The 27966-nt window shown below is 43.8% G+C and overlaps 1 protein-coding gene across 1 annotated transcript in view; it reads right to left on the reverse strand.

The window, feature by feature from the left end:
* Window positions 1-810: 810 nt before the first annotated feature.
* The window catches only part of CEP170B (centrosomal protein 170B), a 58829-nt gene continuing 31673 nt past the window's right edge, over window positions 811-27966 (reverse strand). The window contains exons 8-18 of the mRNA XM_075150941.1: window positions 26114-26877; window positions 23872-24060; window positions 23569-23677; window positions 20331-22097; window positions 16863-17007; window positions 14511-14670; window positions 9960-10103; window positions 8296-8384; window positions 7653-7746; window positions 6234-6285; window positions 811-4981 (exon numbers count right to left, since the gene is read on the reverse strand). Coding sequence (XP_075007042.1) covers window positions 4746-4981; window positions 6234-6285; window positions 7653-7746; window positions 8296-8384; window positions 9960-10103; window positions 14511-14670; window positions 16863-17007; window positions 20331-22097; window positions 23569-23677; window positions 23872-24060; window positions 26114-26877 — 3749 coding nt within the window. The 3' untranslated portion in view covers window positions 811-4745. The remainder of the gene's footprint in view (window positions 4982-6233; window positions 6286-7652; window positions 7747-8295; window positions 8385-9959; window positions 10104-14510; window positions 14671-16862; window positions 17008-20330; window positions 22098-23568; window positions 23678-23871; window positions 24061-26113; window positions 26878-27966) is intronic.

The raw sequence follows: 27966 nt of genomic DNA on the forward strand, positions 1-27966 counted from the left end.
TGGTTAGGTACAAGTATTTTTTTTTCCCCGCTTTGTCTGCATTTTGTTTTACAGTTATTGCTGTAAAATAATGCAATGTTTTTATCAGCTATACATGTTCTACTTCCTGTAGAAGCCGTGCTAATACAGGGGACATGGAGCCAGAGTCCCATGTGGCACCGAGCAGGGTGGGGGCGGCTGCAGGCACCTGAAGGCTGTGCAGAGGGGAAGGAGGAATTAGAGTTATTTCAAAAGTGCCAAGAAGGACGCAGAGGTCAGACAGAACTGCAGGAGGGAAGGAGGACAGTGATGGAATGAAGGGAAAAATCAAAAGAATTTCACAGACACATATATATAAAAATATATATTGAACTCCTATATATATATATATGAGTTACTTATATAAAAATATATGATATAAGGTGAGAGCAAAAGAGTGAGTATAATAATGTTTTTCTACAATCGTATACCTGCATATCCAGGCTGGATTTAACTACCATTGTTAATCATGGCAATGAAATAAAACAGTACTCAAAATTAAATCAAATATCACCATACCGTAACTCAGAAGTAAGACCACCCTCAGGTGATGGGTACTTGGAGACTTCAACCCTGTAACTACGGGGGCAGCGGAAAAGGGACTCCTGTACTATTAGAGAGGGATCTGCCCCAGCCATAGGTGTCACCAGGATAGATCCAGTTGCACTGTGAGTCTTCAATTGCTGATAATTCCTTCATTACATTGTACTTTACACCAATGTAAACAGGCAGTTGAAAAATTTAGTCTACCAAACACATACTCCTCCCCAAATTAACACACGAAATCCAGAATCATTGTCACATGATAAAAGAATGATTTATTAGAGCAACTTTATGATAAAATTATATAAAATAACAATTTGGTTTTTTAAAGACGTCCACAATATCACCTTGAAACAAAATGTACAGATACTGCCTATAATCCAAACAAAAATAAATTACCATTAAAAAAACAAAAGCGGAAAAAAATCAGGGCAGGAGAAACAAATCAAAATTATACACAGCATTTCAAGAGGGTGTGGAAAAGAGAAAGTCATCAACCGATTCAAGTTACACAAACGTGTTTCAGCTTTACTCTCAGACAGCTCAGCCTGCATTTGTGTTGCATGCAAATGGAATGATCCAGTGAAGAGTTCAGAACAGCAGAATCAGCAGCATAACAACAGCAGAGAGTGAAATAGGCACAATTCAGCACGGGGCACATCAAAAGTGAACAGGTAGTTCTGTCTGGTCTTTGCAAAAGTTATACACATTTACTGAACTTCAAAAATAGCTAGTGTGATCTGCAAAACAAGAAAAAACTAGTAGAATCTTGCACTTAAATACTTTACACTTTTTTATCTTTTTTGTCTCCTCTCTTTTTCAGTAGGCTGTATGTAAACATTCCACTAGTTGTACCTTTACTAAAATACCTAAAGATGATGCAGACATTCTTTTCTCCTGGAGCACGACCACGACATGACATCACCGTAGATATATTTAGGTCCTCGCTCACAAAGCCCATACACATTCTCGCAGGAATTTACATTCACGCCATCAGAACAGAGTAACAGGTTTTTACATTTGAAAGCGTCGAACTGAGAACATGGTTTTCAAGTATAGTGGAAGAGCTGAGGGCTGGGATTTTGAAAGGTGCTCACGGTGTCAGGCACCCAAAGTGTATGGAAACCCAGAAGGACCTGAGCACTTGCTTTCCAAAGACTTTGAAAATCCCACCCTTTGTTACATTTCTTTAGTCAGATACAAAACACATGAAAGCAATATGGTAGGAGTGACCCACAGGTCAGCGTCACCCCTACCAAGCTCAATGCAAAGCCCATCCGTAGCTCACGGAAGCCAACAGGTATCTTATGCACCGATCCTGGGCCACCCAGATACACCACTACACGTCTGTTACGTCACACTGGAGTCACACAGAGGCATGTTTTCATGATTGCATACAGTACTGCTTGTAAGAATGAACAATCAACGAAGGAGTAATAGTCAGGTGGCTAGCTCTTTGGCTTATCTGGAGCAGACAAGTGCAAATGGGATGTACTCCAGAAGCAGTGAATACAAGAAAAAATATGTTGCATTTCATCACTGATTAGCAAAACTGTTTTAAATGCAAAGATCCAAGGATGAACATTCCGTCGGGACACAGAAGCGTTTTATAGTTTGGCTGAGTCACAAATAAAACAAATCAAGCTGTGTATCCTCCCCCCCGCTTCACACACACATTTCCAAATTATAAACAGACACCGATTGTTGCATCCTTATTAGTCACTCGAAGAGGTACCATATTTTGCAGGTTGATTTAATTGATGTAAGGTGTCTGCGGGCTCTCTCTCAAGTTCAGAACAGAGCAACCAAGGAAGAAAATCCATCCCTGATGTGTTCATGAATGAAAGAAGAATCAAGCAATTTTCAAGTGAAAGTAAACAGAAGTCCCATCAAAGACACGTTGTAGAGAAACAAAATTCGCTAGAGCATAGCCATGAAGATGTGGAAATGTGGGTAACGTAATAATAAAAGTCAGATGTCTGAGTAATTCACGTATCTCTACAGCAAAACTGAAATTAACGGCAACACCTTATCTGTGAAGGTCCTTCAACTCCTACTGAGTTGGGGTAGCACCTGGTCGGTTCAAACCCTAACCAAGAAGGGCTTGAAAAATTGTGTCTCATATGTCAGGAACGATACCATCACTTATGATATTCATCAAGGACACAGTCAGTTATTTCAAGAAAAGACAGATCAGAATAAACGACTGAATGAACACATTCAGATAGTGCATATATTACAGGCAGAAGAACATCAAGGGCAAATTCTTTTTTTATTCTGCATTCATCTACATGAAATCCAGAAGATTTCTTCATGGAAGAGCATCTCCACACAAGCAGATGAGTCTTATAACCTACTGGAAATCTTGGAAGGATATTTGCGCCTATTGTTTACCAGCCAGCATCTTGCACGCTCAAAAGAAACTAATGGCCTGTTGGCACACTCCCATTTTGGGACCGATCCTGTTTCTACTGAAATTAATAGAAAGCTCCCACTGGCTTCACTAGGAAAGCAATCACGGTCTTTGCTAGTAAGATTAAACACTTTGTGAGCATCCCTATTTATTTAAATTACTTTAACAGGTTCCCACTGTTACAACATTCTAGCAGAAAAGCTCAGGTAACTACTGAAGCTAACTAAGGAATCCACTACCCACCCCAAAATATAAAGTCAGCACACAAGAAGCAGTCAAGCTTGGGAAACCATTTTCACTGGTTAAACTACGCACTGCATGAGGGCAAAGTGGAACTCATCTGCTCACCTTTCCCAGTAAACGTATCCTCCACAGCTACAAAATAATTTCTTTACCTGATTACTGTTTATTGACCAGGAAGAATGAAAAAGGAATTGATACAAGACAGAAAAAACTGGGAGCAAACACGTCTGGAAGAGGTTCCCTCAAAACCAAAACTTTTGTTCTTAAAGCAACAAAAAATTACTTAGTGTTTTGCAGTTTAACTGAAAGACAGAATACAAACAAGGAATTGCTCAGTGCAACTGCACATAATCCTTAGTGTTTCTAGGATTATAACAGAACAAAACCAAAATCCAGACAAAAATCCCAAATGTACCAAGTGCTTGACACTGTTGAATAGTTTCTGAAGAATACCACAGAACGGTGGTCTTCAAGCACTTTTGCATTGAAAAAACAACTCGTAACAGAACTAGCAGTAAAGGTGGAGCTACATTTAAGCCATTGTTTTTTCAGTGCTGTCAAGTGAACACTAGTTCACAGCAACTGTGCAATTAAGTTTATTACATGAGCCACTGGAACAGATGTTTTTTTCTTAGCAATTAGCTATTCGCAAACATCTTAGTCTTTGGCCCAGCCAAGAGCATTTCTAGCTGATTTTAAAAAGATTGTATATTTAAAAAAAAAAAAAAAAGCAGCTTAAAGACAGCATTTGTACTGAAATCATGAAAATTTGGCAAGCTAAACTGTAAAATCTGATTTTTTGTACCTACCCCAAACTTTGGGCCTGAAATATCATCAAAAATAGTAATTGTATTAGTAGTCTTTACATTCATACCAATATTAATTTTTACACTTTCCCAAGAGAAAAACAAAGGGTTTATTCTGTCTTATGTTGGTTTTTGGACTGAAAATAAGACGATGCACAACTTCAGCGTGGTTACCTTTTTATGACCGCTGAAAAGGACTTCTTACACAATTGTACTAAGAGTTTCTCCTAGAAACCCACGATATTGCACAATGATTCTGTTGGATTTGCACGTTGATTCCAACAGAGTTATAATGCTTCACTTGTACAAAAAACAAACAAACAAAACCAAAGCAAATATAGTACCAAAAAAAGTGTTTTTTAAATTGCGCCTCATTACAACTGAATAATTATAAACAGGCCAATGCAAGAACAGTTTAGCTTCGGCAGTATTGAATGGAGCGTATGCAAAACCTGTTTTCTTATGGCACACTGGAAGAGTGAGTGAGTAATTTTCTAAAAATCAGTTTGCCTCTATGCTGAGTATGTGCTGCTCCACAGTGCTAGTCTTGTTTAAAAGGCATACACAGACTTTCCATTCACCCTCACAGCATAGATTGGGGTTTTTTTGTGCAACGTGTTAGCAATCTAAACAACTGCTCCACACAAACTGTCCACAAACCACTCATACACAATACTAATGCGACAGTAGGTTACAATATGATAGCAATACAAAATATTGTATCAGATCACATATTTCTCTCCATCTGGAATGAAATTCGAATCTTGTAAGCTAGAAGATCCACAGTTCGATTTCTGTGTGTAGTTTCTCATCTGTGCTGGGGACAAAGTCTCCAGCGTGGATCCAGAAGTGTTAGCAGTCCTGACTTTAGTGGCTGTAGATTGTTTTGCAGCAGAAGATGCTTTGTTACTGGCAACTACATCCAAGTTTCCAGTAGGGTCAATGATAGCGTTTATGACTGGGGGGGCAGGAGAAAAAAAAAAAACACAACAACATACACAGACATATTAGCAGCACTCAGCAGAGTTTCAAAACAGAAGGTTGCTCCCTTCATTTTGAAGGCAGTAGAACTGTAGGCAGTACTCATGCTCATTTTAGTCATGATATTTTCTTCATTAATACCTTCAGGCCTAAGCAGCTTTAACAAGCAAAACCTCTCCCAAACTGAAGCTACAAGGACATTCAACGTTCTGGTTAAATTGGTGTCCTGGTTTTGGCTGGGATAGAGTTAAATTTCTTCCTAGTGCTGTGTTTTGGATTTAGTATGAGAAGAATGTTGATAACACACTGATGTTTTAGTTGTTGCTAAGTACCTTGTCAAGGACGACTACCCTCCAGGAAGCTACCAAGCTAGACTGGGAGGAGGGAGCACAGCCAGGACAGCTGGCCCAGCTGGCCAACGGGGTATTCCATACCATGTGACGTCATGCTCAGTATATGAATGGTAGGCGTGATCCAGGAAGTACCGATTGCTACTTGGTTATCGGTCTGTGCGGGTGGTGAGCAATTGCATTGTGCATCACTCATTTTGTATATTCTATTATTATTATTATTATTTTCCCTTTTCTGTTCTATTAAACTGTCTTTATCTCAACCCACGAGTTTTTCTTACTCTTACCCTTCCGATTCTCACCCTGTCCCACCAGGGAGGGGGGGGAGTGAGCAAGCGGCTGTGTGGTATTTGGCTGCCTGCCAGGTTAAACCACAACAATTGGAAAAGCCAAATTACAGCAGCCAAATGGCAAACTTTTAGCAGGAGCCCAAAATGACACCTGTATGTTTTTATATGTCTTTATTAAGCTTCTAGATGATGCAAGACCTTGTCTTGCCTCTTCTGTTGCACAGAGCTCTATGTGCAAAATTCAAGTCCAAAAAGCACAGCACAGCTTTCAGCACAGGCTGAAAGAGCTGCTAAATATTATTTCAGCAGAACAGACCTTTGCCAGTTCATCTTATGGGAATATGCTCATTACTACAAACAAAGCATTTCCACACCAACAGCTTCCACACTGCAAAAGTCAACAATTTTCTTAAAAATTGGCAGTACAAGATAAATCTACTGTTCATTCCATATGCACTCGTCAGAGAGCACTATGCAAACAAACTAAACTTCTGCATCCTTTCCCAGCTTTCACTGGCAAATCAAGCCAATTTATTTTGTGCAACTTACTGGCATTTGAGAGGCAAAAAGAACATTTTAAATGACCAACCTTCAAGCTGTTTTTGAACTCTCCTGAGCTCCTTCAGGATAGAACTGATTTCCTAGAAACAAAAGATCAGAATGGAAAATTAAGCAACAAAGTATTCAACTGACACAGGAATCTAACCTTACTCCTTCTGTCTTATCTGATCAAGAAGATTCAAAGTCAGTTCCAACCTTGCTTATTTAACAGAAAAGACAAAGCTAGTATCCACGAAGATGATCAGAGGGATGGAACACTTCTCCTATGAGGAAAGGCTGAGAGAGTTATTCAGCCTGAAGAGAAGACTCTGGGTAGACCTTATTGCGGCCTTTCAATACTTAAAGGGGGCTTTAAGAAAGATGGGGACAGACTTTTTTGTAGGGCCTGATGTGACAGGACATGGGGTAATGGTTTTAAACTAAAATAAGGTAGATTCAGATTAGATACAAGGAAGAATTTTTTTACGATGAGGGAGGTGAAACATTGGAACGGGTTCCCCAGAGAGGTGGTAGATGTCCCATCCCTGGAAACATTCAAGGTCAGTTTGGACGGGGCTCTGAGCAACCTGATCTAGTTGAAGATGTCCCTGCCCATGGCAGGGGGTTTGGACTAGATGACCTTTAAAGGTCCCTTCCAACTCAAACCATTCTATGATTCTAAGATCTGTATCTAGGTGCATCTGGTCAGTGCATGGGGACTTCTGCTCTGCATCATTTCACCAAGTGCTACTACACCACCCAGTTCATAGCCACAGTGGATTTTAGATTTGAAGTGCTAACCAGATTAACTGTACAAAGGCTCCTCCACATCCTCCTTAATACCAATGCACAAAGATATTTGCAAACTCAACTCCTAGACCAGAAAAAGCAATTGGCCACATATATACTGCTGTAGCGCTGAGCTACACAGGTCCTGCACAGTTATATGTATGCTTAGCATTAACCACATTTGCTGGGTCCATTATTGTACTTAAATCCCTACTGGCAGTCCCCATAAACAACAAGAAGAGGTCATGAGAGCACAAACACCACCCTAGGGCTGAAGCTTTTTTATTGCCCTCTTATCAAACTATTACAGGTGAAGAAAACAAACATTCATGAGAAACACCTGTCTACAACTGAAGTTGTGGCAACTACATGGTAGGTGATGCTTTGGTAGATATTTAAATGAGGCCTAATGACCCTAAACTTGAACATCTGTTAAGGGACTGGGTCTTTGAAGATGAATCACAAAGGAAGAGGGGAAGAGTTTGTTGAAACACAGCAGCTGGAGGAACTCACTTTGTCACACTTCAAACAGCAACAAAAACCAGCAGTTCAACACAGGCAAATGGACTAGAAATTTCAGAAATGGATTTGAGAAGGGCCAGAGCTTGTTTTTTTTAGTTTCTTACAAAGCTTTCATGGATGCAAGCCTTCAGTACTTCACTTGTTTGCATGGTCTTACCTTGTTTGATGTCTTCAGAATTGGCACTTCATTTTCTGAATTAATTTTGGCCTCCATCTCCTCCCAGGTCCTTTCCGAGTTTTGAAACAGAATCCTACAGCACAAAAAGCAGAGCAGGTCTTAAAACTGCCATCCAAAAGCTGCTTGTTTAAAATACTTAATTATCACAAGATGTAGCAACAAAGGAGATTAGAGGATTAGCGACCAGAAAAAGCACCCTTCAGCTGATTTAGGAACAATCCAAAGTCCTTCCCTAACTGATGTCTTCTAGAGCAACAACAGGCTTTGAAGAGCTTTCACAAGCTTTCTAAGAGCCTTGGGACAGGGGAGGAAAGAGGAGACAATCCACCAACAGGCATACATTTTCTGCTAACTCTTTGCACAGGCAACATTTCAAAGTTAAGGCATCAACTGGCATTACAAATCCAGCATTAAAATTCCAAAGGCCAAACACATGAGGAAAAGAGATGGCAAATAATCCTGTTACCTCTCGTTCACTACACACATAGTTTCCTACATCTAGATTCTCTGCATCTTGATAACAAGATTTTCCATGACAACAATGCATTATCTTCCACAAGTAGCAAGCCAACAAACTCAGCATCAAGTCAACGTTTCAGGCCAGGACTAAAAAGTTACTTACTTCATTTTTTCAGCTAAGTTTTCTGTATTTTCACGGATTGTATGTGATAACTGGGACACTGGGTTCAACATCAGATTGTCAAAGATTACCTAAAATATAAGGGCAGATCACAGAACTTTTAGCAGAAGTGGCATATTACAAAACTGGAAATTTTTACAATAAATGACCTCCACTGAAACATCTTCATCTATGGGGATGATATTTGAAGTTCAAGGAAGATTAAGACGACATGCAGCTTTGTTGCAGCACTTTGGCAAAAAGATTAACACTAACTTGCTTGGATTTTTTTTCTTGAGGAGCGTACAAAGAGACAGAGTTGTCTGCAGTAAGATAACTATTTAAGCATTTCTGAAAGAAAAAGTTTAAGACTTTCTAAGCCTCACAGGCACCTCCCCACCAAAAAAACCCCAAAAAGCCAAATCACAATGCAAGAAGTCGCACAAGCAGTCTCACTGAAACCATCTAATGTGATTTATATGAGTTCAAGTCACCTTCACAGCCATGTAATCCCACCATGTGACATTCTGCTTTATTAAAAACAACAACAAAAAACCACCAAATCCCAAATATTCAAGTCCCGTGGTTCAAAAGAGCCCCCAGGCTTCTGCCAGGAAAGCCCACATCAGCTGGGGGCACTCTGAACCTGCATCTTTTATTCAGCCTCAGCATGTCTGTACAGGGGAGTGAGGGATTGCTTCAAGTCGATCACAGGACAGGATCAGTACCGGTGGCTCAGCCCAAGTTCCCCTCCATCAGCCTGTTTGAGCCACACTCCCTCCCCAGCGCCTGTGCTGGAGCCCAGCTCTCCCCTCCGGCCTGCACTGCCTCCCAGGAGCATCTGCCCCAGCTCCTCCTTCTCAACCGCAGCCAGCAGGCAGAAAGCAAGCAGAAGCAACAGCTGAGTGTTGCATCAGCAGCCTGCTCCTCCACTCTCCGTCACCATCACCCCCCCAGTTACAGCCCTCACTCCGACACCACCCCCAGTCTCAAGTTTCAGGCCAGGCTTCCTCACCCTTTAGCATCATCCCAGCGATTTCCAGGTTACCCTGCTCTCTCACCCCAGAAGAACTGCATCAAATTGCACACGTTGGAGGGAACGACGCAGAACAAGCGGCTTGCTGTCTGCACAGCATGGCACAGCAAGCCAGCTGTGCCACGGCACTCGAGCCCAGTTGCAGAAACTCCTCATAAGGTCCAGATCCTGCCACTGCTGCTCTATGGGCAGCTCTGAGCAGCATGCCCATTGAAGAGAAATAAGGTGCCTTTATTGATTAAGAACAACTGTTTTCATGCCATGATTTCTTGCCATTAAACTATTGGTACTGCAGATTTCAAAGCTGAGATTTTTGTGTAAAAGAGCAGTGAAATAGCCTAAGTGGGCTCTGACACTGAATGCCTCCTCCCAAACAACAAGTGACCAAGCCTCAGGTTTTAACGGAGTTTTACACAAGAGAGGAAACTTCCAGTCGGTATTGGAAAGAAGGGTGATTCTGTTCCTCTTTTTTTCTTTTTTAAACACTGTTTCTATACCTACAAGTCAGGGCTCTTGAGAAGTGCATTTTTTTTTTTTTTTAGTAGCCTCCTTTGGCAGCTTAGAAAGAGCAGGTATACATACTGCAGCTTAAAGCAATGTCATATATAAAGTAAAGAAAAAGGTGGCCTGCCTCCTCACGGTTTCTTGTCCTCGTTTTTCTTGAGGGATCCTCTTCTCTATTATCGTTCATATTTTGGTCAAAATCCTTCAGTTCCACTGATCCCGGAGGCACTTTCTGGTAGTTCAGACTTGCTTCTGGAATGTGCTGCACCAACTTGGAAATAATGAGTAATGAGTCATTAAAAATTAGTAGGGAAGGAGGCACACAGGCACTCACTGCAGGTATTGCAGATTTTCAGGCAAGCCCCTGAGGAACACTGATTCATTTAAGTCTTGTTCAGACAGGTATGGGTTCCTAAGCAAATTACCAGACCCCAATCCTGCAAGCATCTCCCCACTGGAGCCATCCTACGAAACTCAGTGGGGCTATTCCACTTTATAATTTTGAGACTTGAGCATGTAGTTGAAAAGTACATCTTTGCCTTGTTTGAATTTAGGCTAAAACTCAAAAAGGCCCTGTTTTCCCATAACTTATGTTTTAATATATCAATGCAACATTAAAGCCACAATATAATTAATCAGAAACCATTTAGTAACACATGGAAGAGATGAAAAAGCAATACAAAACCACTGATAATGCAAATAATTAACAAGAAGAACAGAAAAGGCAAGACACCTACTCTGTTTGGTTGACTGACAGACAAAAACTCTAAAAGAAGGGGAGGAAAGTAACAGCAACAAGACAGAGATACAAAAATAATGGGATGGAAAGTGCACCTGAGATGGATATGCCAGCCGAAAAGATCTACGAGCAATCTGTGTTAAAACAGAAACAAAGAGATCAACGCTAGTGAATGACTGTGACAGCAAGTATCAAAGAGAACACATGGTTTGGGGTTATTTTGGGTTGACATTCCCAAAAGCGCATTCCTTAGGACCAGCACTTGATGCCCACCCCCCCGCATGCACTGAAGCCCGTGGAGGTCCTGGTCACCAACCAGTTCTGCAGAGGCGGTCTCGGGCAGCTCCCCCGTTACTTCGAAACGGACTGTGCTGAGTGAAATCCAGCAGCCCTCCGAGCACAGAGAATGGGCTAAACATACAGCCCAGGAGGCTCTTTGGTTGGCAAAGCACACAGCTCTTGCGAGGAAACCATGTGCCATCCAAGGTCCAGGCTCCCACACTCTATGCAATAGCACTTGGGTTATACACAGGCAGAAGGTATGAGAAATTATGGTACAGGGGAACAGCAGCCAAACTGTTTAGCTAATAAGCTTCCCTTTTTTAAGCATCCTTTCGTGAAGTGCAGAAACAGTAAGTTAGGCTGCTTGCAGCGGTGAACCAGCACCAGAAGGGAAGGAGATATTCCTACAGTCCAGCAGTTCTCAGCACAACCAGTTGAAAACATGGTAAGGACAGGACCTGCTCCCCCATCACCAGGAGATTTTCACATGTGACCTGGTCCATTCTCATGCTTTCTGTTCTGTCACACCCGTAAGCATTTCCTCTCATCATACCAACACTCCTACTGAGTACGTTAAACAACAACTTAACAAACATAATTGAGCCCTTAGGTTTTTGCTATATCATTATGAACTTTAAAAAAAGACCAACCAAAAGAATTTCACGCAGGGCTAAAATTTGCAGAAGTGGCCAATGATTTGGGATGACCCACTTGACTACGCTTGCAGCAGTCGAGCTTTCACAGTTTGACTGCTCAGTTCTGCAGAAAGCTGGGTCCTGTAAAACCTACACACCCACAAGGCAAGGCATCCCAAACAACCCGTGGCTTTGGTAAACAGGAATCATGAAGGTTTCACCCTTGCTGAACTCTTTTTTTGTTTTGTTTGGGTTTTTTTTTTTTTTTTTTTGCTTATTTTGTAGCAGTACTCAGCTCAGTATGCCAAGAATCTAGGTTATTATAAACTATACAGCTGAGGCTACAAAAACAAACAAAAACACTCCAGACATGCACTTGGGAAACTGAAAACCTCCCTGGCAAACACCCAAGCCAACACTGAACCTGAAAGGACAACATGAAGAATAAGGTTTAAATCTAAGGCTTCACCTTAACTTTTAAGAGAACACTCATTATTTTAATCTTTAACCAAGCTTCGTAATAAAAGTAATTCAAAAAGCAATTCATTTGAGGCTGAGAAATGCTGTGCCACACACTGGTCCAAAATGAAGCTTCTGGTACGGCATTAAACCCTCAAAAGCGATTCCAGCATCAGTACTTATTTTTCCTGCATTTTTCCCCACTTCATTAGAATAGGTATAAATATTTAGTAGTAGAAAATCAAGAGCTAGCAGAATAGCATACAGCACTGCAAGAGCCAGAGCAGTATAACAGACACTCACACACAGCAAACATTTCTTATTCACATACTTCCTTTTATCAGATGTTTCAATACATTACTATTATAATTACAGTAGCTATTTCTCATCAGTATGTCCTTTCCTAGAATATTTAATATAAAGTTGTTCAATAAACACTCACAAAATTCACAGTGCTTAGCATCACACACACTGATCTTCAGATATTTCCTAGCAACTTCCCTGCATTAAGCCAAAATAATTATTTTAGCACAGATTCAGCAGCACCTAGACTGAGGCAAGCGTGTTCGCTGATTCTAGTCCAGTTCCAAAGACGAGATGTGTGTTTATTAAATCCACATCAGTTTATATTGCTCCCATCCATAACATGACTCCCAAGATGCACCACTCAGGATTCCAAGCTATTCAGGATTCAGCTCCACGTCTTAGCATTGCCAGAAGAAAGTCCTGCTGATTTAACCTGTTCCTGGCTATCGCCAACATAGGGCAGCTCCACTGATGCATGGTGGCATTTTGGGTGTAATTCAAATGGCCTCCCTGCTGAAATCAGCCACCACTGGCTGAACACACCAAAGGTTATGGCTCCTGACCTGTCTTCATAGGCTCCTATCAGCGCTTCTTCATTTACACCACTGTAAGATCTCAAAAACTGCTCTAGCAGCGGTACTGCCGGCAGCATTACCTGATGTGCAACACAGCCCTCCATTTGCTCTCCTGGCTAGCCAGGGGGCTGACTGGCACGTCCCCCTGGACTGGCATGGCAGCGCTGCAAAGCCACATTGCAGAGAAACCCTCAACTCACCCGGGTCCAAGCAGTCCCAGCTTTGTGATCCTGCAATTCAGCATCACAACCATGTACTTCGGAGCCCAATATTTTGCACTGAGTAGAAACACTGTGTTTTACAGGTGTTCTTCCTCTAGCAGCAGCAGACACCCCTCTGTATAAGCTGAAGGGATGTACCCTTCAGTGGCACTCGACAAAAAAGCTGATTTTCTGGAAGGAAATGGGTGCTCAGTACTGGTCATTACCAACCCACAGCAAACGTTTCATTTGCAAGTCAGAAATAAGGTAGATTTGTTACCTTAACTGCTCAAAAAGAATAATACAAAAGGCGGTTTTGCAGGTGTGGCACTTTCATGGAAACAAAGCAATAAAACACTTTCTCTCAGAGCCTGAAGGTATTGCGAAACATTTATGTGCTGTGGCTCCAAACTGCCTCAGGAAAAAACCCCTCCCTGAGCAGTTGACCTCAGTTTAACACAAGCACAGCCACACTCGCCTGATCTTCTGGGTATCTCCCTAAACTTCTGCTTTGCACCTTCAGCGATGAACACAGCAGGGTCATAGGGCCTCCACCTACTCTCTTGGCAGGGCAACAGGTTTGGTTCTCAGTTTTGAACCCAGATTAGGACAGGTCCGCAATTCTCACAACAAAGACAACAGAGGGCCAATAGGCCCATCTGAACAGCAGATAGAGCGGTGTATTTTTTTTAAGTCAACGCTGGTGGTAGACAGGAGGGAATCTGGATTTAAACAGCAGTAAAGGCAACTTTGCTTCAGCAACGGGAGCCTCCTGGTGACCTTGCAGCCAAGTTTGAGCTGAGGTGAGTCCCCGTGCTGCGGCACTGGTGAGACAAATTAAGAAATCGCCTCTCTCCTCCCCACTCCAGTGCAGACAAACTCTTACACAGTTCAGGAGGAAGCCACAGATTCTCCGAAGAGCAGCAGGACAGCACTTCCCAAGCTAACTGCCTTCCTCCTTGCCCACCTCGCTGGCTGGAGAGCAGAGTCCCTGCCCTCGCCCATCAATACACAGATAGAGGGAAGGGATTCAAGTAACACCTGCACAGCATTTCAACAGCCCTGGCAGAAAGAACACAGCAGAGGTACAAAATACGCAGCTGATACTTGGTAAGTGCCTTGTCTGCAACAGGGAGAGAGGCTCTGGCTCCCTGGCACAGCAGTGCAGCACATCCACTCCATCCTGTTCCTGAGATGCAAACTTCAGGGGCCAAAGTCCGACTAGAGGCCATGAGATCCTTAGGAAATAATATGACTCCCACCTCTTGCAAGGCTGGCCGTGGCACAGAGGAGGGCAAAATAAAGAGCATCCTCAATAGACTGCAGTCAATCTTTCTGTTGGTGTTTTTTAGGAGGACAAGGGATGAGGGCTTTTCACAATGCTGCAAGAACTGGGGATGATGCCCTGGTCTCCCACCACAACCGTACCCCGCGTACCTACTAGCATTCAGAGGCAGAGATTTCTGTCATTCGGGATCTTACCTCTTCTCTCGCTGATATGGTGGAAGCAGGAGTGTTGGGCACAGAGCTGAGGGAGGTGCTTGGTCCCGTCCCCGATGAACTCTGCGAGTCCCCATCTCCAGCAACATCATGAATCTCTCGCGCAAGGATGGCCACATCCTTCACCAAGGTTTGGCTGAGCCTAAAGCACAGGGCATGCAGCAGAGCCATTAGGACACATGATACAACAAGCCTCATATTCATAAAATATAAAAAGAGCAGCCACAAAAAGTTTGTGGGAACTATAACCTCTGCAAAGGCTAGGAAAGCAGGTTTTTTTTGGGTGCCTTGGCAGGGTGCCAAGGAACACTCTGGCTGCACACAAAATAAATCCCCTCCTGAATGCAGCTTCAAAGTAGAGATTTGATAAAAAGCAAATTCTAGTGACTACACACTACCAGAAAGTATTGGAGACAATCCATAAAGAAGCTTTATGTTATTGCTCCCCCACCCATCCACTCTACTTCCTTCTTTTTTTTTTTTTTTTTCATAGAACAGAGTCAAGTTTTCTTCTTGGGACTTCTTTATTTTCCCTTAAAAAGCTCATACAAGGAAAAAGCTTTTTTCTTTGTTACTTAAATAATAAAAACTCAAATTCTCTTTCCTTCTTCCTTATGGTTTATAGACTGTAAATCAAAATATGCCTCCACATTCTCCAGAAGGGCTGAGAGAATTACCCTTCTCGGGTAAGCATACCTTAGAGGGATCTGGTTTTCAGAAACCAAGTCTTGAAACTTCAAGCGCCTTGACAGGTGTCCAGTTAACGCTCAGCGATTGCAGCACTCTGCTCTACTTGCTCTAGATCTCAAAAACAGTTTCTAAGTGTCTGGATTGTTGCTAGCAGAGCTTAAAAAAAAACTCTTCAGACCAAAAGTAGCTGTTGTGGTAATTCTAAAGAAAAGCTTCTAAGAGAAAAAAAAAAATCTTCCAGCTAGCTAACTTTATCTGAAAGACACTTTCTTCTTTAATTCGAAAAACCAAGCAATGTAATAAAACTGTCAGTTCATCAAAACATTTCCTCAGAAAGAAAATGCACATTTGAACTAATAAAAAGCAGTTTGATCTGCCTGCCTAAGGTGCCCCCTTATCCATGCTGGTTTGGATACAGCTGTCACTGAACGCATCTATTATGTGATTCACTTACTGTAAACAAGTGGCATTTTCCCTTTTAACTCTCTCTGACTCCTCTAAACCCCTCCCAGTTAATTTGGGAGCAGCAACGGAAATCAGAACTGCAATTACGAAGCAGACTCTGTGACCGAGCCCTGCAATGTGCAGCGCCAGACAAGTCTGATGCAACCCTTTATTTATAGCTGCTGCAACCCGAAGCGCTCTCCCGCGCGAGGAACGCTGCTAGGAGGGAAGCCAGCGTCTCCCACACGCACCCTTCATGCGGCACAGGTAACGCAGCCCGGTTTGAAGGCTGACACGCTTTCTAGCAGCCTGACAGCAATGCTCACACAAGAAAAGACCTTTTGAGATCAGTGCGGCAAGTGATACGGGTGGCGTGGAAATGCTGACCAAAAGCAGACAGAAGACGGCTTCCTCTGTCGAAAGTATTTCAAGTATGGCCAGTACAATGGAAGACCAGTATTTCTGGAAAGTTGGCATAAAACAGTTGCATATTAGAGATGTCAAACCTCAAATGCCACTGTTTAAAAAAAGAATCTATTTGCTTTACTGCTGAGGTCCTCCAGGCAACCATCAGACCACCAGTATACAATAGGTCCCGTATCCAGGGACATCAAGCTAAGCAACGACTCATTTATACACAGGGCCCAGACAGATTTTCTTGTTTGGATTCAATTGTGCCAAGCAAAGAGGTTTCTGCCCCGCAGCAACTGCTTACTGCTCCCTCACCAGCTTCAGGCAAAGCAGCTTCAACAGTTTACATATTCAGTCTTGCTAATCCATTTGACTTCCTCTGCAGAGAATTAGGACAGTTCACACCAACCGGTCCGTGCACACACAGTGACTTCCAGCAGAAAGCAGAGATAAGCAGGTATAGACAGTTACATCTTTTGACAGACTTAGAGCTACAAGAGGGGACCCATCCACAGCCTGAACAAGAAACAAACCAAGATACAATGCCCTGCACCTTGGCTTTTTCTAGAGAGAAGGTACAACCAGCGCAGCCTAGCACAGCCGGTAAAGTTTCATGAAAACCTTCCAAGTCTCAACAAGCCTATGCTCAGATATGAAGGACAGGGAGGGCACACCAACAACAGGAGAGAGTGCCTCTCCTTCTACCTCCACACCTGGGCTTGATTTGAACACTCAGGAAAATTCAATCCATTTTCAACACGTGGGTCAATACATAAAGCCCCACCTCACCTGGCTATTTCTGCTATCTCTGCTGTTTGTGCCATGAAGTTGTAGGGGTCAGGGTGGTCATCAAAATCTTCATCGTCATCTGTTTCTCTGCCGTTGTGCTTCTGCTTGCTCAGCCCAGAGCCACGTATCCTCGGTGTTTGTGTGGCTGTTGAAGTATGGGAGCGTTTGTGTTTAGGGGAGCTGTGATTTGAGCCATACTCTTCCTCCGAAGTAGAAGTGTAATCTGAACCCTGTGGTCTCCGCCTTGATGCTTATAAAAAATGAATTGGTTTCAGACTGAGGAAAGCAGTAAAGAATAACTACAAAAGGGCAAAAAGGTAACACAAAACTAGCCCAAGAGCACAAGGAGAGGAGAGTTTCTGTGCAGATTTTAAGGTAAACAGTACATTTGCAGAGCTTATTTCAAAGTTGAGCACTTCTATGGCTCCCATTCACTATAAAAATTTGGAGTGGGAAATTCCAATGGAAAAGCAAAATGACTGTGTTAACAACTCCAATGTAGTAAATTATTACCACAGACTTGGCTTTCCATGCACAGAAGCTCTGTGTATAAGTAGCACACATTTCAGACTCCTCATAGTCCCACAGAAGTCCTTTTCTAAAAAGAGCCCAATTTTCAAGCCTGCAGACACCTTTCCAATTAGCTGCGAGTACAAGCAAAAGGAGGGTTTTTTGAGTGAAGAACAGACTATAGTGCTTGGGGTTATTTGCAAAAGTCCACACCCCCATGTTCGCCTCCTGCCTCACAATTCACCATTAATGACACTCTACGAGAAAGCGCATTCACACTGTCAGGACCGGCTTCAATCCCTGGAGCCAAGTGGAAGCTGCTCACTTATCCCAACCAGTTCTGCAGATCTGTAGACACCCAGGTCCTCCTTGCATGGGAAGCATCGAGATGTCCTTATTTGAAAACTGGGCTCCTGGTGTTCGCTGCCTCACTACACTCTCTACGGATACCGTTTCATTCCCTTTCATCCTTCCCTGGAGAATGAAGACCCTCCAAACACAGAACAAGCCAAGTTACTTAAAATTACACCACCTAAAAGCTTTACTGCGTTACCAAGATTATCATAATGCTGAACCACTGCAAGCAAATTAAGCCAGCATCTTAGATCATACAAACAAAAGTAACGAATTTGGCATGTAAGATGCAGGTAGAAACTATAGATGGTTACTGTATAGTGAAAAAGATATTCCTAGACATCGCTATCTCAGCTGTAGCTATATAAATGTCTGCTTACAGAAAAAAATAAAGTTGCTCATATTCCATCAGTAGAGATTTTTTTTTTTAACACAGGTTTAGAATCAAGAGGTCACCCTGTCATTGAACAGTAATTTTAAAATTAAGAGCCTGATTTTCCATCCCTGTACGCCAAGTGAAATCAGAATCAACTCCCTCAGTACCATTCAAATTACACTGAGTAAACAAATCATGTACACAGAGGAGCAGGGGAGACAGGCCCTTAGCTTTCAGAATTGGTAATTTGGATTATTCTGATGTTATCTGTGCATTTCACATAAAGTTACTTCAGATGGCCTGACAATCTACTGGCATTTCTCGTCTCATGACTAGATAGCTCATTCTGTTCCTCCGTTAGTGAGATTAACTTTCTCTCACTGGGAGAGTTGGAAACTATTGTGGTTAGCTAAACACTTTAAGAAATCCTTGAATAAATCAGCCACATCTGCCTCCTTACTCCCAAGGCTCGACACTCAATGCTTTCAAGGGTTATTGTATCATGCTAAAAAATGTCTTGATGGCACAGTGCAATAGTTCAGTTTATCAACGTTTCACTTTTGTTCCAGGAACGGGGTGCTAGGTGTTGATTCACTATAACTATAATAGCTTTAGTATAGGAATATGCATCACACACTTGGTACAGCACGATGAAGCACGAAGTACACTAGTATACTTAGAGCTTGTGCAAGGTCCACAATCCTATCAAGGAATTAGGAGGTTAGTATTTTAAAAGCAACTAATTCAGAGAAAGGATTAGCATCATCTGCTGCAACTATGCATAAGGTGTTAGCATGCTGCTACAGAGCTCTGGAAATCAAAAACCAATTCATTTAAACCAAGAACTGGCCAACACTTATCATTTTCTCCAAATGATTTGAAGCCTGTGGTCCAAAGGCAGAGGAAGTGCAAAGAGTGCCTCCTGTTTGGAAAACTCTGACCACATTATTTTGCTTTAAATTTGTTAATTGTTTAACAAGAAGTCAATAATAGCATAATGTCAAAAAAGGCAAGAGGAAAGACTATACATACTCTTTTAGCTTATTCACATTCTGATTTACATGCATATACAAATGTGTAAGAAAAAAAATCATTAAAACAAAAGGGAAGCTGTTGCACTAAAACAATCCAAATCAAAACAAGCTGCAAATAACATTTTTAGCATGCAATAAAAATGAATACCGCAAGAAGGACAGTTATTTCAACTGTATAAGGAAAGGACACATCCAGAAGTCTAAGACCCCTTACAAAAACACAGATCTGCTGAAAATAGCATCCCTCTCAACAGGCCTGAGAAGCCCAGCCAAAGGGGTTCTTCCTGCCTCTTTGGCCCCCCGTCATTCCTGAAAACCTAAGCAAACAGATCTGCTTTGCCACATCCATGGGTCAAGGACTATGGGCAGAGACTTAGACCAAAGGTGTCAGGGACAATCTCTGATTACCAATTACCATCTTAGAGTTGTTATCTGCATTGTCCCCACCTCTTAATTAAAGGCTGACTTCAATATGATAAATGTTGATACTGCAAGGGTCTGTTCAGTGCACAGCTACAGGGCATGATAGCCCCCAAAACTCCGCCTCATAGGAAACATGACTGTGCACCTGCCTTACCTATGGCAAAAGTGAATGAAAATACACAGTAGCGGGAATCTCTTGGGGCAATCAACGTGTAGTGTTCAGCTCCACATTTGCATTTACAGGAAGAACAAGGGAACAGCCTTCACAACACAGGGACATTTATTTCTTGTTCTCCTGTTTCAGATGCCTTCAAACCTGCCACCTTGGACATCAGCTGTCATCAACACCATTATAAGCTCTCTGTGAGCAAACTTTGAATCTTAAAAGTCAAAGAAAAACAGAACAGAACTCCTTGTAGCACTGAAAAGGCATTAAATTTTGGTTTTGACAGAAAAATGGCTAACACGCTCTTGTCAAATGGCAACTGGTTGTTCAAAAAACAAAGTCACTGGAAAAAAAAAAAAGAAAATGAAAACCAGCTATTTGCAATATCCTCACAGACAACACCACAATAATATCTCACTGGGTATGAGAGATGCTCTGCTGTCTCCAAACCCACAGGAAATCTCAACCTCCATACTGCTCGTTAATGCAGACTTTTGTACTCACTGATGCAGCACTCGTATGAGATACCAATCCTTGGCAACCATGTGCAGCCTATAAATCGGAAAGAGGGCAATAGAGGAAAAACATAAAGCACGAGCACTTACTGGACGAGGCGGAATACTTGACACTGCTTGAACGGGTCCTGCTGAAAGGCTGCTTCGCGGAGGCAGCAGCTGCTGTTTTCCTCGCCGCGGCTCTAACCTCCGAAACACCCGTCTTCCGATAGGACTCCACACTCCGGCCCGAAAACCCCGACTTTGACTGCGCCGTCTCGGAGTCACTGGGCACCGTAAACGAACCTGCCCGTTTCCTTGGCATGGCGAGGATGTCCAGCCGGGAGAGCTTCTTCGTCTCCGTGGACTGCTTTGGGCCCGGAGCGATGGCTTCAGGGTTGGAGGCCGTTTTCTCAGCATCAACACATTCATTGTCCGAAGCATCTCCCAGCCGGGCACGACGTAGCTTCGAGGCCCTCGTGGGCCGCGGGGTGGATAAACTGTTGGAGCGGGTGAGAACTTGCTGGATTTTCTGCACATTCAGGGTCGTTTTGCTGTGGTCCTCCTTGGTGGCCTGAGTAAAAGGTTTCCTTCTGGGAACCGGCCGGGTTACCGAGGGCTCGTGGTCAGACACGACCGCATCAGGGACTGGCAAGTAGGGCAGGCTTGAGCTTCTCTCATCGTCCGTGAAGTCAAGCGACCCTCGAGCCCCAGTGCTCCGCTTCATCTGGAAGCGTTTGGCGGCCTCTGCGCGATTTGATGCCTCCGGCGCTTGCGTTTTCCGCTTCTCCGTCAGCCTGTCCCGAGCGCTGGGCTGCCCACACTGGTCCTGGATGGACGGCGTGGAGGAAGATTTTTCCTTCTGCAAGCTCGCGACCACTTTGCGCTTCGGGGCGCTCGTTGGGACGTTCTTGCCACTCACCAAGCTGACCGTGCTGGCGGTGTCCACGTCCGAGTCCCCTGACAAGGAGTCCTCCAGCTGACCAGCAGTTTCTGACGGCTCCAGCTGTTGGCTTTGACCAAGTAATTTGGCTTCCAGTGCTGCCAAGGCAGTTTCAGTGTCCTTAAGGAGAAGATGAGTCTCCTGACCGAAGTCCATACGGGTTGACCGAACAGCCTCTAAATCTTTAAGCAGAGGGTGACTTGAAATATGCGGGAGTTTATTTTGAGGAACACCACTGCTCGATTTATCTTTGGTAAAACTTTCCTGTCTAACAAAAGATGATGTTTCCTTTCCTGCCACATTTTCCTGATCTTGAGGAAGACTCTGGTGAAGGGAAATAACCACTTTTCCTGCTGCATTAATGTAAGCACTAACATCTTTGACTGGTGGCTTTCCAAGAACTGGTGTGCCAGCAGACTTGAAGGAAAACTCCTGATCCTTGCTGTCCTTGTCTGCTCGAGCATGGGACACGCTCAAAGAGAGCTTCGAGGGAATCCCCACATCGTTGCTGTCATCACCAATGTAGAACGAAGTAGAAACTGGCTCACTTACAGCTCTCACTTTTGAGACCCGGGAGGCTCCTGGCTGCCGGCTCTCTGATTTTGTTTCTTCCCCCATCTGCTCTAGCATTTTATTGTTCTCCTTCTTGCCTTTTTCCGTGCTGAAGCCATCATCAGATCTGCTGGCATCGCTGAGGCTATCTGGATCCAAGTCTTCTTGGATGAAGAGGCGGCTGCTGGGATCGCCATAGGCTTCCACGCAGTGGTCCTTCACGATGGTTCTCTTGGTAACCTCAGAATAGGACTCCTGGCAGACCAGGACCGTGGGCGTGGGGCTGTCTGATTTATCGCTTGGTGGGAGTTGAGGAAGAAGGCGCCTTGTTCTCAAAGGCACAGCGTTTTCTGGTTCCCCGGGTTTTGGGGCTACACTGCTTTCTGAAGAGAGTTAAGTGAACAAGAATCAACTATTGTACAACTATACCACTTATTTATTTATTTAGGAAGAGCTTGCTCCTGCAAAGTGCAAGTCCACAAAAGCACTCACAAGACACATGCTTAGAACTAAGCTTTTACGTAATATGAACACCAACAGGGCCTGGCTGGTGGTCGGTCCCTCAGGTTTATCAATACAGACACTTAAGGTAAAATTGTACTTAATTCCTTTGCTGGGTCAGACTGCTCAACACCTTCCTTCTCTCAAGGTAGGATTTCAGATTCATTCTCCCATAATACACCTCTCGGTATAAGCACGTATTTTAGAGGGTAATGGCACTGCTGGCATCAATTTACCATAAATCAGGCCATGGGAAGAAGTTGAAAAGCAATCAGATAACTCACTGCAATGATGCAGTGTTTTAAGTGCCATTCTACGCAACATAGCCCATTTGACTAAATAGACGTGTTTTTCACAGTGGAAGTTCTCATATGATCATATCCCACAGCAAAGTCTCAGGAGAAAGACCCTATAGCGATGAAGAGGCTCTGAATTAGAGCTCACCACCCCAGCGTAGGTGGGCTTTTCAGCAGGGACACACTTCATAGAAAGAGCGCTTTTATTTCTCCCATGCCGCTGGCCAGGACTTCATATCTGATACCGCCTTTAAATACCTGGATAACTGGTTATTTGACTACGGTAATATTTCAAACACTCTGGGAGTCAGGTTCTCACACAGTGTGAAAACAGTGGCAATGACCTCTGAAACAAAGGTTTCTTCTGATCTTTACTGAACCTACCTATAGCTGTTGATGGCATGAAGACAATGACAAATATTTACAACCAAAAAAGTTGAAAACGTTTACAAAAGCCAACAAAGTCCTCTTCTCCCTTTCTCACATACCAACAGGACCATGGGGTCTGTAAGCTGTCTTCCCAGTTCTGATGGGAGCCTGATCTCCTCCTGCTCCCTTCTCCCCTCCATACCCCAGTTTTCTTCGCTGATCTCCATGCTTCAAACCTGCCACCTGACAGCAAACCCCAGAACAGCCTAAAATTCTCAGCACAGCCAGGCACAGGAGAAGCACACAAAAAAAGCACAAGTCAGTAATTAAGTCCAAGGCAACTTGCAAAGGGCTTTCATCTGGCATCATAAGGCAGTCTAAAGAATCACTACTTGGGGCTAGTTAACTCCCAAGGCCCTTACGATCTTTCTCCTTCCCAGGTGCCCTTTAGTCATGTCAAACATAACATTTAAGAACTTCTTGGATGACTCTGAAATGCAAACCTGAGGCTCTCTCCATCTTTACTCCACTGGGAACGATTCACTCTGTCCTTCCCATCCCCAAATACATTAGCTAAACCAGAAAATAAGCCACTGCCAGACACACAGAAGCCTTTAATTCCTGCTTTTCATATCATCCTGGCTTAGATTCAGTCACTTTCAAAAAGTAATGTCAGAATGAGACTTACCTGCACCTCCATCACCCTGCCCAGAGACAGATCCAGAGTCAGAGTAACTGTCCGCAAGGCTCGCCCACCTAGACACCCACTTCTGACTCCCTTGAGATGCTGCGGATATCTACAACAAGGTGGGGAAGGCAGTGTCAGAAAGAGGGTTTGTAAACCAAATTCTAGCCACAAAATCCCTCCTCTCATACACACATCCCTCAGTCTCCTCAAAATGGAAATCAATCTACGCAGCACATTTCCATCCAGACAGAAACCCCATCTACACCTCCGCCATCCCAGCAAATCCACCTGGACTGCCCATACCTGCGCATCAGCCTGAGACCCACTCACAGCTTTTGAGGCAAATGCCTGGAGCAAGGGTGACTTCTGACTAGTGCCATTTTCACTGATTAGATGCTGATGAGAACCGGAGTCGTCTTTTTCACCTTTAATTATTGGTCTAAAGGCTGAAGAGATTCTGGAAAATTCAGGAGACTCAAGAACACCAAAAACCTGAAAAGGTGTTTGCATGGGAAAGATTAAAACCCAAGAAAAGAGGAAAATATTAGCCCAAAATCCAAATCCACAAAGCATTAGTCACACACAAACTATGATCCCAAAGGGCCAGAAACGCTCGCCAACGCTTCCATATAAACTAAGTAAATCATTTTCTTCTTTACTCCATGGCAGCAGCAGCTTTAAATACACTTATTCATAGAATCCCACTCACGCCCACCTTTTCTCTCACCCTGTTTCGGTGTGTTGCCTTTAACAGTAGTAACTTTCACTGAAAAGGAGTCCCTTTTCAGCCCTGAGAAATTTAGGATGAGTGTCAGGAAAGCTATTTACCAGCTAATTCACGGATAATTAGAAAAAGCTGGGAAAGCTCCATCTCCAGGGTCTTCCATAGACTGTAGCAGCGAGTGGGCTGAGCAAAGCAGCCTTGCACTGCCATGTGAGGACCTGGGAAAGGATGCACCTCAGAGACAGGTGAGTGTTTGAGCTAGCTGGCCGAATTCCCTCTGGAGATAAACAGGCTTTCTTAGGGGGGGTGACAAAGATCCATGCCTCCGAAAGGCTTGTTTCTCTTCCCTGACTAGAAGTAGTTCAGAGGAAGATGCCACCATGGATGGTACCTAGGCTGGGCAGATATAGCCATAAAGTTCTCCACTCTCACTTCTATTAAAAAAAAGTGCGTGTGCGATGGTGGGGGAGTAAAAAGCAGAACCACCTCAAAACTTCAGCAAGTCCAGAATTCATATTATCTTTCTTCCTGGACAGAAATACTGAGGTCCAGTTATGAGTTGTTTCCCAGTGCAGGTTGCACTGCACCAAGTCTACAGCAGTCAGGAGCAGAACTTGGCCAGCTTGCCTGCCAGAGTCACACAGCTGCCAAGACTACTCCCCAAAAATAATTGTATTTTTGTGGCATTTTTCCTTATACTTCCCCACCAGAACAATTAACCACCTAATGTCAGGACTAGGGCCTTGCTGTGGCTTAAACACCCTGCCCTGGAAGCTTCCGATCACATTTCAAGCAAGATGTAAGGAACAAGTGTAATAAACAAACAAACAAGGGAAGCTAGATTCAGGCTCAGAGAACATTGTATACAAAGCTCTAAAGCCAGGTTCAATTAAGGCTTCTGTTAAACCTCACCATCCTCCTGCCTACACTTCACTAAATCTTCATAGCAACTTGCCTGTTTTGTTTTCATAATAGACCGCAGATGAAAGTTAAACCTGAAAATCAGCCAAACTTTGGTTTGCCCTGCGGTTGCTCAGTTGGGTGGGTTTTTTTAAGCCTCTCCCTCATCTCTGGGGTTTTGTTTTTAGGCTATCACTCATTTTGCAAAATCCATCTAGGATTGCCTCTGCCCTAGACCACACCCTTTGCTATCTCAACTAGCTGCCACTTGCCCTGCCAGCAAGCACTCCCCTTCTAACCAGGCACAGCCAAATACAGAACCACCTACCACTAAAGCTTGTGAAGGATCAAGAGCATCAGCCCTTGGCCTGCACCTCCTTTGGCCTACCACGAGATGCTGCATCAGTGGTGGGCTGCAGCTCCCGTGTTCGTAACAGCGGGCAGGAGGTGATGCAACGCCAAGGCAGAGGCTTGGGAGCAGTCCTAGAGAGCAGAGCTGCTCCCAGACATGGCTCTCGGCAGGATCAGCCTGATCTTTATTCTGTTGTTGCCTTTCCTCTAAAGAGATGGCAAGCCCACTCTGGCACTTTTGCATCCAAATCCCATTTTGGAAGCAAGGCAGCTCTCTGCTGTGGGCTTACCTTGCCTTCTTGCAGTCTGTGTTTTTTTTGTTTGTTTGTAATTTTGTTGGTTTGCTGTGGTTTTTAAAGACCAGTATCACAGTTTGTTGGGGCCTATCCTTAACACAGGTCACCCGGGCTGATTTCCCACCCCTAACCATAAACCCCCGCTGCACCCAATTGAAAAGGGAGCAGCCGTTCATAGCAACAGCTAATGAAGTTAGGCCCTCCAGCACAAGGTGCAGAAGCCCAAGCCTTCAGCCCTCAGCTCGCTGGCCAAGCACAGAAAAGCAGCATTTACCTGATCTATCATTTTTCGCGCTTCCTCCACCTCTTTATCCTGCGACTCCGTCTCAATGGTGTATGTGCCCGTCTCGCTTACGCTGTCTTCCTCATCATTCCTCCTGCCCTGGGCAGACTTTACCTCCGGAGGTGGAGCAGAGGCAGACTCTGGTTCTGATGATATAACCACACGTGGAGCTACCGGCGTGGGCAGAGGTGCTGGTTTCTCAGCGCTCGGCTTCCCAGACTGAGCAGTCTCCCGCAAGTACTCGGCCATAAAATCCTGAGCCATTTTAGACTTCCTCCCAATGCTTCCGTAAGTTTTTGCTGATGCTCTGGAAGCAGAGGAGGACGAAGAGTTGATCCGATCCTCCGTCTTCTCCCTCTTGAAGGAGCTAGTTCTTTGGGTCCCGGAGGAGCTGTTATTGGGTTTGCCTGCCTGTGCCCCGAGGTGGGACGGCGGCACCGTATTTCCCAGCTTCTCTGCTGGCAAAGCATTCTTGCGCTTTTCAACCTTGGTCTTCAGCCCGGGATCGGTGTCGCTCTGGGAGGAGTGAGCGCTGTGCGTGAAGGACTGTGACCGTTTCTTCCGTGGCGTGTCCTCGAAGAACTCGATGACGAAGGCCTGCTTGTTGTGCAGCATCTCGTGGGGATCACGCCTCATCTGGCGCTGCAGCCTGGTTTGCTCCGTCGCACGTTCGCTACCCGTCGTCGTTTCCTTCTCTGCCTTGGGTGCCACAGGGTCTTCGGAGTCGCTCTGCGTCCCGTCCTCGTGCCTATTGCCTGGAAACAAGGTGTGTAGATTTGACTTTCATATTCTCAGTTGCTGTGGCCCTGTCATTACCTCCCAGTTGAAATTTATCATTTCAGTTAAAAGCAAAAAATGCTATAGGATTAAACAAAGACATCTGCTGTGGGACAGGGATTGAGGAATCAAAAGAGAAGGCAGCTGTCTCCTGACCCCACCTTTCACAACTGGTTGGCTATCAAGTTATTAAAAAACAATTCAAAAAGTTATTCAAAAAACAATTTCAACCCCAAGGGTTTCTGATTTTGTAATGCTGATTGTTTTAGATACCTAATGTTTTGCTTCTTTCTTTTTTTCCATTTAAATAAAAATGATGTTATCATTTTGCCGTTCTGCCCAATTACTGTAGTCCAGATCACCTCATTAGGTTCTCTCTGTTACAGAGCAGAAATATCTCTGCAGGATCAGTAAATAAACCCCGCACACTGCATCCCATGAAACCAAATCCCCACGATGAAAGACCAGATCAGTGCGTTACGAGTGCATGCCCCTCTGAGCAGCCACATTACCTACAAGGGGGAAACAAACCAGAGGCTAACAGAAAAGTGAATTTGCAGGATTCTTTACTTTTCCTGCAGATTTAAGAATCACACCATGACACCCCCATGAGTTACACCATCCTATCATCAGCCAAGCAAAGGTTAAATCATTACTTAGAGTTTACTAAGTTTAAAGTAAGTTCGTAATTATTTTCACTTATGTTAGCAACAACCATCTTTACAACCTTCTCTATGTATCAGTGATGCCTGCCCCTCAGCACCTTAGTTCAGGACTCTGAGAAAATAAATTAAAGTAAAACAAGAAGTTAAAAGTAAACCAAAAAACAAACCTTTTTTTGGAGAAGGAAACGGGTGTGAAGGCACAGAACACGATTCAGTCAACGACCAGGAACCTGTCATCGGGAGAACGGGGAAAGAGGTCTCTGCGCTCTAGACTGTAATATGCAGCAAGATATACTGGCTAAAACACCACGTGTTTGAAAGGAAAACTGCTCAAGCCTACTTTGCAAGTTCTCCAGACACATGGGTGAAGACCATTTATTACCTCAAGTTAGCTGTGAAAGA

This window comes from Calonectris borealis, chromosome 5 (genome assembly GCF_964195595.1).
Source record: "Calonectris borealis chromosome 5, bCalBor7.hap1.2, whole genome shotgun sequence".
In the NCBI taxonomy this organism is placed as follows: domain Eukaryota; kingdom Metazoa; phylum Chordata; class Aves; order Procellariiformes; family Procellariidae; genus Calonectris; species Calonectris borealis.